A 21,064-nucleotide genomic window follows, 5' to 3' on the forward strand; every position below is an offset into this window, starting at 1 on the left:
TTTTTATTTTACCTATAATTTTCTTTTAAACTGTAAAGGAATACATTCGCTCTTGTAACACCTGACATGGTGTACATTTTAAAAATATCAATAGATAGCAGAAGGGACAGAGAGATGCAGGTTTAAACAAATCCAGGTTATTGCCATTATGTCTGTTATATCATTTGAGACTAGTGCAGAAAACAGAAACGATTCCAGATATTTTAAGTTGGAAGGGGTTTATTACATGGAATTTGATGCTTTCAAAATCATTAGGACTTAGTTTCCATGTAATGGTAGGTTACTTGAATAAGACCCCGTGCTGAGAATAATGAAAGATGCTAAGTTACAAACCAGCAAACTCAAGGCCAGTTTCTGGATGAACACCTGTAACTAGAGAACACCTGTAACTAATTAAGGGTAATATCTGAGTACCTAAGAGCATTTGCTGTGTCCACACTGAGCTCTGCTCCAGCTTTATAATTACACAGGGCCAGAGAGGTTAGGGTCCAAAGCTTACGGGATGTGGGGTCTGGTGGGAACCCTCTCACATTCAGGTGGGGTGCCAGTTGGTTATACCCTCTAGTTAAGGGCAGTGTCTTTGGTTTTGGAATGTGGTAAGCTCTGGAAATTTTCAAGGCTTGGTACCTGAGTTTCCCAGGAGATTCTTTAGGGAAGGAGCCAGAATGCAGGGTTGTGAATAACCTGCCTAGGGCCACCCATGGGGGCTGTTCCTCCCCTTCCTGTCTTGTGGACTCTCTGGGTGTTTTGATGGTGCTGGTGGTAGTGTATGCATGAGTGTCTCCAGACACACATTCAGAACCACCTTCCTCTCTGCAAGCATATCCTGTCTCATGGTCCCTTTGCCTTCAGGCTTGCTCTTTCTTGGATGGTACCCGGTTGGGTCCGTTCATCTAATACCCTTCCTCTCAGTGGGGGGGCCTGCACAGAATTGGGCTCAGTGCGTGACTGGGTGGCTTCCTGGTAGAGGGGCAGGGTTGGGGTGCGGCTGCTAGAGGAGCAGCTTGTACACAGTAGCTGGCGTCATGAAGGACTGTGGCTTTAAGCAGGCCCGTCAGACCAGGAAGTAAAATCCCTAGCATCAAATATTAGCCCTCGTTTCAGACCTAAATGTCAGTTGGTGTTTCTCCTGAAATGTCTCGCAGGGACCGTTTTGTAACCACGACCTCAGAGATCCCCTCTGTTGTGGAGGCTGTTGATTTCTTATCTGGGGCAGGTTCTGACAGAGACAAGATTGCCAGCCTTGCGAGCTGCGGCTTACGTGTTAGATGTTAAGAGGAAACTGTCCGATGAGATTCCAGTAGCTCCTTGGGGGGTCTGAGGCAGGGGACGGGGCAGTGGTGACTGGCCCTTTGACCTGAGAGGCTTGACGGCAGAGCTTACCTTCCTGCAGCCCCCGAGAGCCATCTCAGCCCTGAGGCGGAGGAGCTTGTCTCTTCTCTCCTCTTTGTCACTTCCTACCAGAGCTCTGTGGGCCTGGAGACATTCAATTGATGGAACTTAAATTAAAAATGTTCAGGCAATTCCCTGGTGGTCCAGTGGTTAGGACTTGGCACTTTCACTGCCAGGGCCCTAGTTGGATCCCTGGTTGGGGAACTAAGATCCTGCAAGCCTTGTGGCACAGCCAAAAAAAAAAAAGTTCAGGTCCCATAATCATTGGCAACATTTGTTAAAAGTGTCTATGGGCTTGCCAGTCCATAAAATCCACCTTCTCTCTAAGGAGAAATGGATGAAAAGTAAAAAGAGTTAGTTCTGTGTTCTTCACTCTTGTCATCTGCTGTGTGCTTATGGTGAGGGACTTCTTTCTTCTGGCCCTGACCTGAGGTCAGGATACTCCGATGCTTTCCACTGAGCTCTGCCAAGCCCTACTTGTCTTGTCCGGAAAAGCCAGATGAGGCTAATGCTGGCCTGCAGGGCCATAGGAGTGTTTTTGGTGACACTGTGTGTGTGTGTGTGTGTGTGTGTGTGTGTGTGTGTGCGTGTATGTATGGTAAAATAAATATAAAACGTACCATTTTAGCCATTTATAAAAAATAAATTTATTTATTTTTGGCTGCGTTGGATCTCTGTTGCTGTGTGCGGGCTTTCTCTAGTTGTGGTGAGCGGGGGCTACTCTTCGTTGCGGTGCGCAGGCTTCTAATTGCGGTGGCTTCTCTTGCTGCGGAGCACGGGCTCTAGGTGCGAGGGCTTCAGTAGTTGTGGCACGTGGGCTTAGTTGCTCTGTGGCACGTGGGATCTTCCTGGACCAGGGATTGAACCCGTGTCCCCTGCACTGGCAGGCAGATTCTTAACCACTGCGCCGCCAGGGAAGGTGACCATCTTTTCAGTTCTTTTGAGTGTACACTTAAAAATTGCTTGATTAGCATTCCATGGCGGTCCAGTGGTTGGGGCTCTGTGCTTCCACTGCAGGGGGCCCGGGTTAGATCCCTGTTCAGGGAACTAGGATCCAGAAGCCCCGTGGTATGACCAAAAAAAAAAAAAGAATTGCTTGATTGTTCCATGTTTAACTTTTTGAGGAATCACCAAACGATTTTCCAAAGCAGCTATACAATTTTATATCCCCACCAGCAATGTGTGACGTTTCTAATTTCTCTACATCCTCACCAACAACTTATTTCCTTTTTTCTTCTTCCCTCCCTTCCTCATCCTAGGTGTGAATTAGTATCTCATTTTGGTTTTGGTTTGCAGTTCCTAATGACTAGTAACGTTGAGCATCTTTTCATGTATTTATTGGCCATTTTTATATCTTCTTTGGCGATACAAATGTCTATTCAAGTCCTTTGGCTATTTTATAATTGAGTTGTTTGTCTTTTTTTTGTTGACTTGTAGGAATTCTATATATATTTTGAATAGTAGATCCTTATAGGATATATGAATTGGAAATATGTTCTCCCATTCTCTAGGTTGTCTTTTCACTTTTTTTTTTTTTTTTTTTTTTGCCTCGCTGGGCAGCTTGTGGATTCTCAGTTCCCTGACCAGGGATCAAACCCGTGCCCCCTGCGGTGGGAGTGTGGAGTCCTAACCACTGTACCACCAGGGAATTCCCTCTTTTCACTTTCTTGATAATGACCTTTGATGCATAAAAGTTTTAATTTTGATGAAGTCCAGTTCATCTATTTTTTTCTTTTGGTGCTCATGCTTTTGGTATCATATCTAGGAATCCATGGCCTAAACCAAGGTCATGAATCTTTTCCCCTATGTTATCTTCTAAGAGTTTTATGGTTTTAGCTCTTGTATTATGATCATTGATCCGTTTTGAGTTAATTTTTATATAAGGTATGAAGTAGAAATCCAGTTGTCCCAGCACCAATTGTTGAAGAGACTATTCTTTCCCCATTGAATGGACTTAGCATCCTTGTTGAAAGTAATTCAGCTGTATAAATTTATTTCTGGACTTTTACTTCTATTCTAATAGTTTATATGTCTACCTATGCCAGTACCACACTGTTTTGATTACTGTAGTTTTATAGTAAGTTTTGAAATTGGGAAGTATGAATCCTTTAACTTTGTTCTTTCTTCAAGATTGTTTTAGCTACTTGGGATCCCTTGCAAGTCCATATGGATTTTGAGGACTGACTTTTCCATTTCTACAAAAAAGACTGTTGGAATTTTTGTAGGGATTGTGTTGAATCTGTAAATCAATTTAGAGTATATTAACAATACTCTCCATCTTAATAATATTAAGCTTTCCAGTCCATGAACATGGGATGTCTTTCCATTTATTTTTGTCTTCTTTAATTTCTTTTAGCAATGTTTTATAATTTTTTGTATACAAACCTTTTATCTTCTTGGTTAAATTTATTCCTAAGGGTTTTTCTTGTTTGTTTCTTTGTTTGTTTTGATGCTGTTGTAAATGGAATTGTTTTCTTAATTTTCTCCTTCGATTGTTCAGTGTTAGTATATTGAAACTGCTTCTTGTGTGTTGATTTTGCATCCTGCGACTTTGCTATTTATTAGGTCTAGTAAGCTTTCTGTGTATTGTTTGGGACTTTCTATATATAGGATTATCTAGATATAGGATCATGTCATCTGCAAATAGAGATAGTTTTACTTATTCCTTTCCAATTTTTATGCTTTTTATTTCTTTTTCTTGTCTAATCGGTCTGAGTAGAACTTCCAGTACAGTGTTGAATAGCAGTGGTGAAAGGTGGACATCCTTGTATTGTTCCTCATCTTAGGGTAAAAGCTTTCAGTCTTTCACCATTGGGTATGTTGGCTGTGAGTTTTTCGTAAATGCCCTTTATCATGTTGAGGAAGTTCCCTTTTGTTCCTAGTTTTCTGAGTGTTTTTATCATGAAGGGATGCTGGATTTTTCAAAAGCTTTTTCTGTCAATTGAGATGATCGTGTGGTTTTCTTTTTCCTTCTTTCTGTTAATGTGGTTTATTATATTGATTGATTTTATTTTTTTCCTTTGGCTGCATTGGGTCTTCATTGCTGTGTGTGGGCTTTCTCTAGTTGCGGTGAGCGGGGGCTACTCTTCGTTGCCGTACGTGGGCTTCTCATTACAGTGGCTTCTCTTGTCGCGTAGCACGGGCTCTAGGCACGCAGGCTTCAGTAGTTGCAGCACGTGGCCTCAGTAGTTGTGGCACGCGGGCCCTAGAGCACACTGGCTTCAGTAGTTGTGACGCATGGGCTCAGTAGTTGTGATGCGTGGGCTCTAGGGCACGCGGGCTTCAATAGTTGTGGCTTGCGGCCCCTAGAGCACAGGCTCAGTAGTTGTGGCGCATGGGCTTAAGTTGTTCCGCAGCACGTGGGATCTTCTTGGACCAGGGCTCGAACCCACGTCCCCTGCCTTGGCAGGCGGATTCTTTTTTTTTTTTTTTTGCAGTACGTGGGCCTCTCACCAATGTGGCCTCTCCCGCCGCGGAGCACAGGCTCCGGACGCGCAGGCTCAGCGGCCATGGCTCACGGGCCCAGCTGCTCCGCGGCATGTGGGATCTTCCCAGACCGGGGCACGAACCTGTGTCCCCTGCATCGGCAGGCGGACTCTCAACCACTGCGCCACCAGGGAAGCCCCAGGCGGATTCTTAACCACTGAGCCACCAGGGAAGTGCCTTGATTGATTTTCTTATGTTAAATTGCCCTTGATTTCCTGGCATAAATCTCACTTGGTCGTGATATTAATCCTTTTAATGATGTTGAATTTGGTTTGCTATAGTTTTGTTGAGGATTTGTGCATCTCTCTTCAGAAGGTATACTGATCTATAATTTCCTTTTCTTTTGATGTCTTCTTGATGGCTTTTTGATTGCTTTTCCAGGGTCTGCCCCATCTTGGTCTTGGAACTGGGTACAACACATTTGCAACAGTACCCAGATATTATTCTGCCAAGAACCGAAGTCTCTAGGCCAGAGCTGGGAAGGTGCTTAGGAGCCCATTTAGTCCAGTCTCTCTTCTTCTGATAGGGAACCTGAGATGTGGGGTGAAATCAAAGACCCACAGTCCTGAGTTAGGCTGCAGTGTCTGAGACCAGGCTTCAGAGTCTGGGATGTTGTCTTTGGAGCCCTGCCGCAAAGTGTCCCTGTCACTTTAAAACTCTTCAGGGGCTTCTCTTCAGGAGGCAGGAAGGGAATGTCAGACTTGTTGCCAAAGAGGGTCCTTGCGTGGAGCGCTCCAAGCTATCTCTGAGGACCAGGTGGGGGATTACAGCAAAGGGGTGGTCTCCTCCCTCCAGGCCTTGCTGTACATCTTCGAAGGGTGTGAGAGTCCAGAGGCCTGCTTTCTAAGGTCCTGTCCTCTGTCTACCCCCAGGCCTGCCTGGGTCATGGAAGACTCTCCAGTCAGTTAGAGCTGTGCTGAGGCTGTGTCACTTCAGCGGGGTCTCCTGAGGGTCTCCTCTGGGTTATGCTTGGGATGCACCAGGAGCCCCACCTCCTCTACTGAGCATGGATTTTGACCATTTCTTGCTGTTTCTGAAGGTGTGCTCTTCTGATGCCGATTCAGCCCTCCTGTCAAGGCTCAGGGAAGTGAGTATACTGAGGAGGTGACCATGAAGACCAGGTCCCTCATTGCGTCTCTCTGGCATTGAAATGTTGCCCTGGGACAATCCAGGGAGAGTCTGATGGGTGAGAGCCAGCAACCTCTTCAGTATGCAGCCATCAGCTGGCTCTTGAAAATGATTTTTCTATGATTATCAAAGTAATTTATGTTAATTGTAGAAGATCTGGAAAACTAAAGAGAAAAAGGAAGAATCTAAGCTGACTGGAACGGGCTCGCAACTCTCTGCATGACTGCAGTGGTTTCAGCGGACTGTTGCTTTTGTGGGAGAGTCAGCAGAGGCGGATGGAGGGCAGCACGGACCCCAGAAACGACCAGTCCATTCTCAAGGCTGGTCATTTTCCAGGGCCCTGTTTGGACCTGCTGCCTCAGGGTGGACCTGGCTGTGTGGTCAGCCGAGGGCCACTGCTGCTGCTGCTGCTCTTCTCTCCTGCTCTCTGGGAGATCCTGACCCAGCCCTCTTCTCTCTGGAGCCTGACAGAGAGGCGGAGTCACTCTTCTAGCCCATGTTGTGGTTTTTGCGGTGAAGAGTAGAGACTGAGAAGGTAGAGGCCGACTCATGGCCTCTCTGCCATGAGAGCTCGTCTGTTGTCCCTCTACACTTACTGGCTGTTTCACCTCTCTGACAAACGCTATTTTCTATTTTGCTACCATATTAGAAGAGAGGAGTAAATCAGATGGGTTTACCTTACTTTCAGTCATTTTATGGGGTAAATAACTGTTCCCCCAAGCTTCTCAGATACATCCTGCTACTTGAAAAGAAAGCCCTAGTGGAGATGTGAAAGGATTGTTTTAGGCAGGACATCTTTTGCAGGAAGGGAATGGTGGGGTTTTATCATGCAGATTACCTCAGTAGTGCTAATCAGGAAATTTCAGATTGATTGTTTAAAGGTCACATTCCTGAGAGAGGTTCAAAGTGCAATTAATTTTTTTTTAAATTAATTAATTAATTAATTTTTGGCTGTGTTGGGTCGTCGTTGCTGTGTGCGGGCTTTCTCTAGTTGCGGTGAGTGGGGGCTGCTCTTTGTTGCAGTGCATGGGCTTCTCATTGTCCTGGCTTCTCTTGTTGCGGAGCACGGGCTCTAGGGGCACAGGCTTCAGTAGTTGTGGCGCACAGGCTTAGTTGCTACGCATGTAGGCATGTGGGAATCTTCCCAGACCAGGGCTCCAACCCGTGTCCCCTGCGTTGGCAGGCAGATTCTTAACCACTGCGCCACCAGGGAAGCCCTAATTTTTTTTTTTTTTGCGGTACGCGAGCCTCTCACCGTTGCGGCCCCTCCCGCCGCGGAGCACAGGCTCCCGACGCGCAGGCCCAACGGCCACGGCCCGCTGGCCCAGCTGCTCCGCGGCTCGCGGGACCCTCCCAAACCGGGGCACGAACCCGCGTCCCCCGCATCGGCAGGAGGACCCCCAACCACCGCGCCACCAGGGAAGCCCTACTTTTTTTTTTTAATTGGGGTATAGTTGATGTGCAGTGAAGTCTTGGTTTGCTGTCCTAGGGGCAGATAACTCCATTTTGGTCTTGTTATTTCTTTTTAATACACCTTTGGCTGATTGTGAATAAAGCCATTATGAATCTGGGTGTCCAGATACCTGTTAGAATTCTGCTTTCAATTCTTTTGGGTATATGCCCAGAAGTGGCATTGTTGGATCTTATGGTAATTCTGTGTTTGAATTGCCATATAATTAACTGCCATACTGTTTTCCACAGTGGCTGCACCATTAATACACACGGGTTTCAGTTTCTCTACATTCTCACTAATACTTGTTATTTTCTGGTTTTTTGATAATAACCATACTAAAGGGTGTGAAATGGTATCTCATTGTGGTTTTGATGTGTATTTCCTAACAATTAGTGATGCTGAGCATCTTTTCATGTGCTGATTGGCCATGTGTATCTCTTGTTTATTCAAGTCCCTTGCCCATTTTAATAGAGTTGCTTGTTTTTTTGTTGTTGATTGTAAGAGTTCTTTGTATATCCTGGATATTAAACCCTTATCAGGTATATGATTTGCAAATATTTTTCCCATTTCTTTGGTTGCTTTTCACTGTGTTGACAGTCCTTTGATGTACAAAAGTTAGATGTAGTCCAATTTATTTTTTCTTTTGTTGCCTGTGCTTTGGGTGTCCAAAGAATCCAGGAAATCATTGCCAATCCCAATGTCATAAAGCTTTTCTCCTCTGTTTTCTTCAAAGAGTTTTATAGTTTTAGGTTTTACATTTAGGTCTTTGATCCATTCTGAGTTAATTTTGCATATGGTGTATGGTAAGGGTCTCCAACTTCTATTTTTGTGTTTTTTTAATAAATTTATTTTATTTATTTTTGGTTGCGTTGGGTCTTCGTTGCTGTGCGAGGGCTTTCTCTAGTTGTGGCGAACAGGGGCTACTCTTCGTTGCAGTGCACGGGCTTCTCATTGTGGTGGTTTCTCTTGTTGTGGAGCATGGGCTCTAGGTGCACAGGGTTCAGTAGTTGTGGCCCGTGCGCTCTAGAGCGCAGGGTTAGTAGTTGTGGCGCATGGGCTTAGTTGCTCTATGGCATGTGGGATCTTCCCGGACTAGGGATCGAACCTGTGTCCCCAGCATTGGCAGGCGGATTCTTAACCACTGCGCCACCAGGGAAGCCCCAACGTCATTCTTTTTTTTTTTTTTTTTTTTTTAATGGTATGCGGGCCTCTCACTATTGCGGCCTCTCCCGCTGCGGAGCACAGGCTCCGGACGCACAGGCTCAGCGGCCATGGCTCACAGGCCCAGCCGCTCCGCGACATGCGGGATCCTTCTGGACTGGGGCACGAACCCGTGTCCCCTGCATCGGCAGGCGGACTCTCAACCACTGCGCCACCAGGGAAGCCCCCAAGTTCATTCTTTTGCATGTGGATATCCAGTTGTCCCAGCACCAGTTGTATATCTATTTGGATATCCACATGTCCCATTTGTTGAAAAGACTATCACTTTCCCATCGAATCGTCTTGGCATCTTTATTGAAATCAGTTGACCACATATAGGAGAGTTTATTTCTGGGTTCTTAATTTAATTTTATTTATTTATTTATTTTGGCTGCATTAGGTCTTCGTTGCTGTGCGCGGGCTTTCTCTAGTTGGGGCATGCAGGGCCTACTCTTCATTTTGGTGCACAGGCTTCTCATTATGGTGGCTTCTCTTGTTGCGGAACATGGGCTCTAGGCGCCCGGGCTTCAGTAGTTGTGATGCGTGGGCTCAGTAGTTGTGGAGTATGGGCTTAGTTGCTTGCGGCATGTGGGATCTTCCCGGACCAGGGATCGAACCTGTGTCCCCTGAATTGGCAGGCGGATTCTTAACTACTACACCACCAGGGAAGTCCCCAACTTTTCTTTTCCCAAATGGATGGCATTGATTCTGTATATTGCTTTGGGTAGTATTGACATCTTAACAATATTGTCTTCCAGTCCGTGAACACAGATGTCTTTCCATTTATTTGTTTCTTTTTACTTATTTATTTAAATATTTTATTTATTTATTTGGCTGCGCTGGGTCTTATTTGCAGCATGTGGGATCTAGTTCCCTGACCAAGGACCGAACCCGGGCCCCCTGCATTGGGAGTGTGGAGTCTTAGCCACTGGACCAACAGGGAAGTCCCTGTGTCTTTTTTTAAATTTATTTATTTATAAAATTTTATTTATTTATTTATTGGCTGTGCCGCATGGCTTGCTGGTTCTTAGTTCCCTGACCAGGGATCAAACCCCGGGCCCCAACAGTGAAAGCCCTGAGTCCTAACCACTGGATTGCCAGGGAATTTCCTATTTCTGTCTTCTAAAATTTCAGCAACATTTTAGTTTTTAGTGTACAAGCTTTTTGCCTTCTTGGTAAAGTTAATTCCTAAGTATTTTATTTTTTTTGATACTATTGTAAATGGAATTATTTTCTTGATTTCTTTTTTCCTTTGTTCAGTGTTTATGTTGAAACACAACTGCTTTTTGTGTGTTGATTTTGTATCCTGTGACTTTGCTGAATTTGTTTGTTAGTACTAACAGTTTTTTGTGGAATATAGGATTCCTACATATAGGATCATGTCATCTGTGAACAGAGATAGTTTTACTTATTCCTTTGCAATTTGGATACCTTTTATTTCTTTTTCTTGTCTACTTGCTTTGGCTAGAACTTCTAATACTCTGTTGAATAGAAGTGGCGAAAGCAGGCATCTTTGTCCTGTTCCTGATCTTAGAGGAAAAGTTCTCATTCTTTCACCATTGGATATGATGTTAGCTGTGGGTTTCTCATATAAGGCCTTCCTTTTATTATGTTGAGATAGTTTCCTTTTATGCCCAGTTTGTTGAGTGTTTTTGAGAGGTAATTTAATATACCATACAATTCACTCACAGTGTACAATTCACTGTTTTTTTGGTATATTCACAGTGTCCTTATAGTTTTTTTTCTGCTCTTTGCTGATCTTAGACTGGTTGGTTAACAGTTTTTAAGTGTATGAAGACTTGCTGGAAGGCTGCATCTTTTTGTAATTTTAGAACATCATACTTTTCGAAAAGACTTAATATCATCCAATGTTTGAAAAATTGGGACTCATTCCCTTTGAACACTGACTTAGCTTGACCTCATATGAACATGCAACTTAGGCTTCTGTGGGGCTGCTCCCTGTGTCATTGACACTCACGGGGGCATGACATCCAAGTGTGGGTATTGGTCTCCTTTGTGTGCGCTACCCTTAGCTTATCTACTCAGATTCTCAAGTTGACCCTGGGGTTTGAACAGAGGCTCCCAGGCCATCCACTGGTAAATACTGTCCCACCTGTGGGGCAGAGTGTACAGGGAGGTGTTGAGGGCTAACTGCTGGAGGTGGAAGAGGCTTCCCCTATACAGAGACATAAGCAACTTGTGTTTGAGTGCATGTGCCTTAGTAATTCCCTGTTCTCATGGGAAGTTGTGGAACCAGAGCTCTGTTGCTGGTGGCCAAGCATACTCTTCCTGGATGACCCTTGACCTCCCCTATTTGCAGTAGCCTTAAGCAGTTGGGGGTCACCCAGGAAGCACATGTGCTTCAAACATAAGCCCTCATCTTAGTGTCAGGAAACCTGTATGCCAGGGATGGGATCACATGTGATGTTGGGCAGAGGCCAGGCCCCTCTAAACAGGGCAGGATAAGTGGCCTGGCATCCACGTCAGGAAAACTCCTGGCTATGTTGCATTTGCATATGTTGATTGATGACCGCAGGGGCAGTTGGGGTAATTTGCTGCTTGGTCAGCTGTGGTGTAAAGGGAATGGAGACCAACTTTTGGCAGCATCTTCCACGTAAAGTAAGGAAGCTGATTATTTGGGCTGCTGTTTTTCTGGGCAAATGTGCAGGTTTTAGTCTAATGGGAATCCTGCCAGCAGGCTTACACAGCTTCTGCTCCTGATGGTCCTTGAAGGTCCCCTCCTGGCAGGAGGTAGCAGGCAGTTTGAGAGTCTTTTGAACCATGGGAGTCATTCTTTGAAGTGCTGTTCCTTTCCCTTTTCTCCTTTCCCTTCCCTCCCCTTTCCCCTGACCCTGTAGGCCAGTTATTCAGCTGCTGCCCTGTGTTGATGCTGTCGTTTCCTGGGTCCTGCCCAGCAAGATGGGGGGGTAGCTGGTTTCAGGGGAAAATGGGTGGGTCAGAGCCTTCCTCCCTGCTCTCCAACACCCAGTGGTGCAGCTGGCCAGAGAAGGGCAAAGGGGCATTTGCTGCAGGTGGAAGTCTCGCAGCTTCAGGAGCACCACGTTGTGGGGACTCTGGTAGTGTTAGGAAACAGGTACATAAGGTGCATGGAACACGCCAGGAGAGAAAAAGAATGGCCCAAGGTGGGGAAATGTATGTAAAATGGTTTCTTGCAGAATTACAACAGGGAACAATTAGAATGTAAATGTAAGCTACTTGGAAATGGTCAAAATAAGGCAACCCCATGTAATTGCTTTTTTAAAAATACATTTTTTATTGTGGTAAAATATACATCACATAAATTTTATCACTTTAACTATTTTTAAGTGAACAGTTCAGTGGCATTAAGCTCATTCACATTGTTTTTATTTACTTATTTATTGTTGGCTGCATTGGGTCTTCGTTGCTACACATGGGCTTCCTCTAGTTGCGGCGAGCGGGGGCTACTCTTCTTTGCCGTTGCACGGGCTTCTCGTTGCGGTGGCTTCTCTTGTTGCGAAGCACAGGCTCTAGGCACATGGGCTTCAATAGTTGCAGCACGCAGGCTCAGTAGTTGTGGCACACAGCCCTAGAACGCGTGGGCTTCAGTAGTTGCAGCGTGTGGGCTCTAGAGCGCAGGCTCAGTAGTTGTGGCACATGGGCTTAGATGCTCCGCGGCATGTGGCATTTTCCCGGACCAGGGATCGAACCCGTGTCCCCTGCATTGGCAGGCAGATTCTTAACCACTGCGCCACGAGGGAAGTCCTTATTCACATTGTTAATGCAACTGTAAAGTTACCCCTTAGCCGTCTTGGTTGGGGTAACCGTAAAGTTACCCCAAGCCGTCTTGGTGTTTTCAATATTGTGAGCTTCTCAACTACCTCTTGATGCTCATATGCGGTTAATTCAGGCATCATGTGTGGGTTTCTACTATTTTACACTTAGATAGTGTTGACTTGTTTTTCTTATTTCTAAGTTCTTGGGGAAATACCTCACTGTTTCTTTGTACACTACAAATATTTAGACTAAAAAACCCTGTTCATTTCCTTTTCTGACCTGCCCTCTCATGAGTGCCACTGAGATATCTTTGACAGAGTTGCCCAGCATGGGTCCCACCTGGCTGTAGCTGCCTAAATTGTTTAGGTACCTGGGTGGGAAGAGTATAGGGTGGGTCTCTGGGGCCTCACACACCACCACCTTCAGCTTTGGATGACTGAGGAGACCAGTGGTGAATGTATAGGGCAAGGGTAATGAATTTGGAGACCCCAGAGAAGAAGCCCTGTGTGAGGGGTCTTTACGATCCTATATGAATCCAGCTGGCTTTACTTCTTCCATGTTTTGGTCTTTGCTGAAGAGTGACTTGTCCCTTTGGGCTTGATCTTGCATTATTCTGCCAAGCACTACCTAGGATTGAACTAGTTACTTTAGGCACTTCTTGGGAATAGATTCCGCCACCTTAGCTGGAGCCAGAAACCAAGGGACTGGAAGCAGTGACTCCAGGAAACTTTCCTCTGAAACTGAAGCCGGTGGTTCCTGGTTACAGACACTACCTCCTGTTTCTCCAGCTGCTTAAGGCATTGAGAGATTTCCATTAGAAAATCAAAATGTAAAGGTTCTCCAAGAACCACTAGTTTGTTCAAAGTGTCTCTACATTCATTGCTTTTCCTGTTTTTCTGTCTTTTACCAAGAAATATTTGAGAAGGGAGATGCATAATCATTTGCTAACCAGAATTTTTGTATGTATGCTTTTTCAAAGGTACATGGGAATAGGACTCTCAGCTCAAGGCGTCAACATGAACAGACTTCCTGGTGAGTCATTGGCTAAGAGAACATTTTTCTGCTCTCTTGATCCATTCTGTGATGAGAGTCATGGTGGCAGCCAACAAGCTGGAGAGGACTTTGTTTGCTGGCTGCCTACTTGCTAAGCCAAGCCATTGGGTGGAGGATCCTGAAAGGTGGCCATTGGGCCGGGCTGGTGTGGGCTTCCATTCCAAAAATTAATTGGCAAGTGATTGTCCTTCATGGAATTTGAACTGTTTACAGTCAAAACCAAGTGACCTGAGCTTGCTCCCAGTGGGAATACACCTGATTAGCCCTCACTGCTATTGGCCTTTGCTTACCAGCATGGGACTCTGGCATATATGGAGAGGAAGGCTGCCACCAACATTGGTTCCTTTTTTATCTTACTATGTTAATGACCAGAGTCTTTAAGTGACCTCCATGTGGAAGACAGTTGAGGCAGTTTCTTAATAAATAGGAGGATGTGCGTGAGACTTAGATTTACAGTCAGCAAACCTCAGATTTGTGGAAGGCTCTGGACCCTGCAGGTGGGCCTCCTCTACCACCCAGGCACCCTTTCAGCTGTTTTCTGCCCAGCAGTTCATGCCCAGTTCTGGGCTAGGTGCAGTTGAGGGGACAAAAGCCTCTACCAGAAGCTGGTGGGTTCTAGAATATGGTCCTCAGTCCATTTGTCCCTTGAGTGGTGTAAGTGGCATGGTGCAAGCTGTCCTGACACTGTCACGGAGGCAGGAAAAGTCCTTGTGTTTTTGCCCGGGCCCTCTCTCCTTTTTGGCCTCTGACACAGAGAAGGCAGCTGGCTTTTTCCAAGAGTGAGTAGCACTTAAACCGTATGTCTTTTCCAATCTATGTTTAATATCAATCAGGTTTTTTCGTCATTGACATTATAATTTCAAGTACTTGAAATCTAGACCTGCTCAGGATTCAACTAATTGTCAGGAACCTGACTTTTTTAAAAAAATTGGCTTTGATCTGAGCAAAAACTGTCCTTTAGTTATTAATCAGAATGTGTGTGGCATGTTTGGCCTCTTTGTGTAGCGTGCAGCTGTGATCTTTGTTATTCAAGCCTTGGCCTTAGCTGACTAGATGTATCTACAGTGTTCATAGCTCTGTCTCTTTGTGAACAGGGAGCTTAGAAAAATAATTTCCCATCAAAGGTAAACTGATTCTTAAATCTTTTTCTTGCACTAAATGTGCTCCTTGAACTTTTGCATGGCTTTCGTGGCAGAGAAGGTTCATTTTACAAAAGTAACTACTATAATCTGTTATTGGGTGGCACTTTAAGCAACTCTGAACATTGGTTAAATGAATTTTTGTTAATCTGTAAAAGAATACTATGCAGCCATGAAAAAAATGAGGAGGCTTTTCAAGTACTGTTTTGGAGTAATCTCTGGGATGTATCACTAAGTGAAAAATACAATGTATATTATGCTACCAAATGTAAAAAAACATGAGGGAAAATGAATATATCTGTATCTGCTTGTACACGCATAGAATATCTTTGGAAAGCTAAGAAAAACTTGTAATATTGGCTGTCCCTTGGGACACGGTGGCTGGGGATAGGACTGGGAAGTAAATTTTTCACTTTTGAAGCTTTCACATTTTCTTTCTTGTGAATATATTACCTGTTTTAAAAATATAAATAAAATTAAAATAAAATAACCAAAAGCAAAGCCCCTACATCAAGAAGCCCTCATGCCTGTCTTTTAGCTGGTCTTGGAATGCAGTCTTTTACCATGTGCATGATATTCTGAGTTCCACACACTCATCCTTCTTTAGTAAGAATCGTTTTCGCCTGGCCATTGGGTTTGGGATCCATGGTGTGGAGCAGGTGAGGTAGGAGGAGTTCAAGGTCTGCCTAAATTGACCTGAAACTGTTTGAGATGGAGCCATGTGGAGCTGTCTCAGTCTGTTTGCCTTGTTCATAAGATGGGTCTTTTGACCCCTCTGGGCTGCTTAGAGGTGAGCTGCGGGTCTTGTGCTTTGACATTGTTAATGTAACATTGTTGTGGAGTCGGACCCTGCCTGGCCCTGTAGGGAGAAGGGGCTTGGGGACAGTGGATAAGGTGTTAGTTCATGCACTAACACATCAGGAAAGCTAGCACCTTTTTTACATCCTCACTGGTGCATCTCTCTTTCGGCAAGAGAAAGGAGCCTCAGTGTTCTGTGGATATTGTACCTGTCTTCGTTTTCACTCTGCCTGCCAGCTCCTGCGGGTTTTCCTTCCTGCTGTATCTGATCATCTCCCTGATTATTTCTTAAGGTGGAAAGTAGGAATCAGGTTGCATCTAGATAGGGATTCTCCCTAGGAATGATGGATGCCTCTGGCTTTCCCGGATACAGGGCTGGTTGAATGGCTGCGCAGACCTAGCACAGGACAGATGTAGGGATAGCAGCAAGACACTCCTCTCAGGAATGATGGGGGGGCCTGCCACTGTTCATCCCAGCACTGGGTTTGGAAGATCAGAATCCCCTTTGGTGCTTTCCATTTCCTGGGGTCACTGTGTGTGTGTATGCACGTACACGCATGCATGTGTGTGTGTACGATGAGCGTAACATTCTCCAAAACCAAAAGTATCATCATTCATAAACAGTTATACCTGAAACTACTTGGATGTACTTTGGTAGTGAGGTGAGAGGTAGAGGATGATAACAGCTAAAGCCTTTCTGCCAGTTGCTTCTGATTTCTAAGAGGTCATTGGTTGAGGTGAAAGCTATTTGGACTGTTCTGGATGTATGGTTGGTGGGAGGGGAGTGATGGTAGTGACCTTAGCTGTGTCTAGAATTTGAGACTTTGGTGTTAACTCCAGATGAGATGTTTGAAGGTTGATGTATCTCCTTAATAGATACAGGTGTATTTAGTGGAGAGTAGCTGTAGGGGTGGTTACTGCACCACAGCACTGTGAAGTGGTGTTTCAGCTTGGCATTTAGGGGCAAATAGGAGTTTGCCCGATGGTTTTGGGCAGTGGTACTTTAGGGCCTGAGAGTGGATCCATAAGTTTTCTGCTGTGATGGGATGGCTTCCTGGGAACAGTCAGGATGAACCAGTTGAGGGAAGAGTCTTGTGTACTATGGCAAGGGGCCTGGACTTCTGTATATATAAGCAGTGGGAGCTGCAGGAGCCTTTTTTTTTTTTTAATTTTTGTTGAAGTATAGTTGATTTACAATGTGGTGTTAGTTTCAGGTGTACAGCAAAGTGAATCAGTTATACATGTACATATATCCTCTCTTTTTTTTTTAAGATTCTTTTCCCATATAGACTATTACAAACTATTGAGTAGAGTTCCCTGTGCTATACAGCAGGTTCTTATTAGTTATCTATTTTATATATAGTAGTGTGTATATGTCAGTTCCAATCTTCCAATTTATCCCTCCCCCGCCATATCCCCTGGTAACCATAAGTTTGTTTTCTACATCTGTGACTCTACTTCCATTTTGTAAATAAGTTCATTTGTATCCTTTTTTTTAGATTCCACATATAAGTGATATCATTTATTTGTCTTTCTGTGTCTGACTTACTTCACTCAGTATGACAGTCTCTAGGTTCACTCATGTTGCTGCAAATGGCATTATTTTGTTCTTTTTTATGGCTGAGTTTCAGGAGTGTTTTCAGCAGAGGCAAGATGTGATCATATTTGCTAGTTCAGGAGTGAACTAGTTTAGAAGAGGCCTTCTAGAAGGGGTCAAGGCTGGGCTGGGGCTCCTGGGCAGTAGAACTGTGAGAGCTCAGGCATGTCAGGGAACTTCAGGAGGTGGTAGATTAATTTATCAGTGAATCCATCAGGGACAGTTGGTCTTTTAGGGAGGAAATGTTTTGGTGTTCTCTTCCTCTCTTGTTAGCTTGTTCAAGTAGCAGCTTTTTCTTGTGGCATTGCTTTTAGTATATTCTGCTTTGGCCATCTGGTTCTCTTAATGTATAGGAAAATGACTATGATTAATATTACTGAAACCTAAAAATGTCTTTGTGACTGATCTTTTAGATTAATTGAATCCGTTTTGTTAATTATTAAATAAAGAACAATCACTGTTATCAATCTGTTGCTTTCTTTTTTTTTTAATATTTATTTATTTATTTATTTTGGGTGCGCTGGTTGTTAGTTGCGGCACATGGGATCTTCGATGTGGCATGCGGGCTTCTTAGTTGCGGCATGCGGACCCTTAGTTGCGGCATGCATGCAGGATCTAGTTCCCCGACCAGGGATCGAACCCGGGCCCCCTGCATTGGGAGCGTGGAGTCTTACCCACTGGACCACTAGGGAAGTAAGTCTGTTTCATACATATTTTTAAATTGAGATATAATTAACATACCATAAAATTCACTCCTTTAAAGTGTACAATTCTGTGGTTTTAATATAGTTACAAAGTTGTGCTACCATCACTGCAGTCTAATTCCAGATTATTTTCATCATCCCAGAGAAAAACCCCATACCCATTAATAGTCATTCCTGGACTTTCCCTCCTTCTAGCCCCTGGAACCACTAATCTACTTTCTGTCTCCATGGATTTTCCTATTCTGGAGATTTCATATCAATAGAATCATATAATATGTTGCCCTTTGTGACTGGCTTCTTTCAGTTAGCGTGTTTTCGAGGTTCGCCTATGCTGTAGCATGTTTCAGAGCTTCATTCCTTCTTGTGGCAGAATATTATTCTGTTGTATGGATATATCACATTTTGCTTATCCATGCATCTGTTGATGGTCATTTAGATTGTTTCCACCTTTTGGCTGTTATGATTGATGTTGCTATAAACATTTGTATACAAGTTTTTTTGTAGACATGTGTTTTCATTTCTCTTGACTGTATACCTAGGAGTAGAAATGCTCGGTCATATGGTAACACTGTTTAGTCATTTGAGGAACTGCCAGACTGTTTTCCATAGTGGCTGCCCCATTTTACATTCCCACTAGCAGTGTATGAGGGTTGATTTCTCCATATCTTTGCCAACACTTGTTATTATCTGACTTTTTGATTATAGTCATCCTAGTGGGTACGAAGTGGTATTTCATTGTGGTTTTCATTTCATTTCCCTGATGACTAATAATATCAAGCCTCTTTTCATGTGCTTATTGACCATTTGTCTGTCTTCCTTGGAGAAATGTCTATTAATATCTTTTACTTTTTTTTTTTTTGGCCACGCTGCGTGGCTTGCCTATTTTTAAATTGGGTTATTTATCTTCTTATTATTGAATTGTAAGAGTTCTTTATATGTTCAGGATACAAGTTTCTTGTCAGTTATATGATTTGAAAATCTTTTCCCCTATTCTTTTATTTTTAATTTTTAAATTAAAAAAATTTTTTATACAGCAGGTTATTAGTCATCAATTTTATACACATCAGTGTATACATGTCAATCCCAATCGCCCAATTCATCACACCACCATCCCCTATTCTTTAGGTTGACTTTTTTTTTCATATCTTTTCTGTTATGGTTTATTTTAAGCTATTAATATAGTTCCCTGTGCTATACAGTAGGACCTTGTTTATCTATTTTATATATAGTAGTTTGTATCTGCTAATCCCAAAGTCCTAATTTATCCCTCCTCTTACCCCCCTTTCCTCTTTGGTAACCGTAAGTTTGTTCTTTATGTCTGTGACTCTGTTTCTGTTTTGTAAATAAATTCATTTGTATCATATTTTAGATTTCACATATACATGGTATCATATGGTATTTGTCTTTTTCTGACTTCACTTAGTATGATAATCTCTAGGTCCATCCATGTTGCTGCAAATGGCATTATTTCGTTGTTTTTTTATGGCTGAGTAGTGTTCCATTGTGTGTGTGTGTGTGTGTGTGTGTGTGTATTAGGTTGTCTTTTCTTTATTCTTTTATTTTTTTTTTTTTCGGCCACACTGAGGCATGTGGGATCTTAGTTCCCCGACCAGGGATCGAACCCGTGCCCCCTGCAGTGGGAGCACAGATTCTTAACCACTGGACTGCCAGGGAAGTCCCAGGTTGTCTTTTCTTGATATCTTTTGAAGTACAACAGTTTTTAATTTTGATGAAGTCCAATTATCTATTTCTTTCTTTTGTTGCTCATGCTTTTGGTATCATATCTAAGAATCCTTTGCCAAATCCAAGGTCGAGAATATTAAATATGTTTTCTTCTAAGAGGTTCATAATTTTACTCTTTTTTTTTTTTTTTTTTTTTGGCCACACCACATGGCATGTGGGATCTTAGTTCCCTGATCAGGAATTGAACCTGTTCCCCGTGCAGTGGAAGTGGGGAGTCCTAACCACTGGACTGCCAGGGAATTCCCATTTTACTCTTCTGTTTAGGTTTTTGATCCATTTTGAGTTAATTAAAAAAATAATTATTTATTGGGCTGAGCCAGGTCTTAGTTGCGGCGCGCGAGATCTTCGTTGCCATGTGTGGGATCTTTGTTGTGGCGTGTGGGATCTTTAGTTGTGGCATGCAAGCTTTCTCTAGTTGCAGCAAGTGGGGGCTACTCTTCGTTGTGGTGCGCAGGCTTCTCATCGCAGTGGCTTCTCTTGTTGAGGAGCACGGGCTGTCGGTGCGTGGGCTTCAGTAGTTGCAGCATGTGGGTTCAGTAGTTGTGGCTTGATTAGAACTTAAAGTAGCTGGGTGAAGTGGGTATGGAGGTAGTGGAGGCAGTTCTCACCTTCCTTGAGGAACCCAGCAGACTCTCTGTTGCCTATGAATGGTTGATTGTGCTTTGCCAGGCCCTGAAAGTGCAGTTAAGGGGCAGCCAAAGAGCCCTCCAGGCAAGAGCACAGGACTTACTCCTCTGTCTCCACTCTGTCTTTGAGCAGGTCATGGCTCCAGAAACCCCAGTGTTTTGCTTAAGGTCCAGTAGACAGTGAACCCGCTTGCCCCAAAATGAGGTTACCTTCCTGCAGAAACCAGATCCTATACAGACTGCCAACAGACACATGAAAGAATGCTCAACATCATTAATCATTAGAGAAATGCAGATCAAAACTACAATGAGATATCATCTCACACCAGTCAGAATGGCCATCATCAAAAAATCTAGAAACAATAAATGCTGGAGAGGGTGTGGAGAAAAGGGAACCCTCTTGCACTGCTGGTGGGAATGTGAATTGGTACAGCCACTATGGAGAACAGTATGGAGGTTCCTGAAAAAACTACAAATAGAACTACCATATGACCCAGCAATCCCACTACTGGGCATATACCCTGAGAAAACCATAATTCAAAAAGAGTCATGTACCAAAATGTTCATTGCAGCTCTATTTACAATAGCCCGGACATGGAAACAACCTAAGTGCCCATCTTCGGATGAATGGATAAAGAAGATGTGGCACATATATACAATGGAATATTACTCAGCCATAAAAAGAAACGAAATTGAGCTATTTGTAATGAGGTAGATAGACCTAGAGTCTGTCATACAGAGTGAAGTAAGTCAGAAAGAGAAAGACAAATACCGTATGGTAACACATATATATGGAATTTAAGAAAAAAAATGTCATGAAGAACCTAGGGGTAAGACAGGAATAAAGCCACAGACCTACTAGAGAATGGACTTGAGGATATGGGGAGGGGGAAGGGTAAGCTGTGACAAAGCGAGAGAGAGAGGCATGGACATATATACACTACCAAATGTGAGGTAGATAGCTAGTGGGAAGCAGCCGCATAGCACAG

At 43.7% G+C, this 21,064-nt stretch overlaps 1 protein-coding gene across 2 annotated transcripts in view; it reads left to right on the forward strand.

The window, feature by feature from the left end:
- Positions 1-21,064, forward strand: part of RANBP10 (RAN binding protein 10) — a gene marked incomplete at its 5' end in the record, with an annotated part of 63,390 nt that overhangs the window by 8,150 nt on the left and 34,176 nt on the right. For both annotated transcript variants that reach the window (XM_079907199.1, XM_079907200.1), the window contains one exon: positions 13,395-13,447. In XM_079907199.1, the coding sequence (XP_079763325.1) occupies positions 13,395-13,447 (53 nt within the window). The remainder of the gene's footprint in view (positions 1-13,394; positions 13,448-21,064) is intronic.

This window comes from Stenella coeruleoalba, assembly GCF_951394435.1.
Source record: "Stenella coeruleoalba genome assembly, chromosome: 20".
In the NCBI taxonomy this organism is placed as follows: domain Eukaryota; kingdom Metazoa; phylum Chordata; class Mammalia; order Artiodactyla; family Delphinidae; genus Stenella; species Stenella coeruleoalba.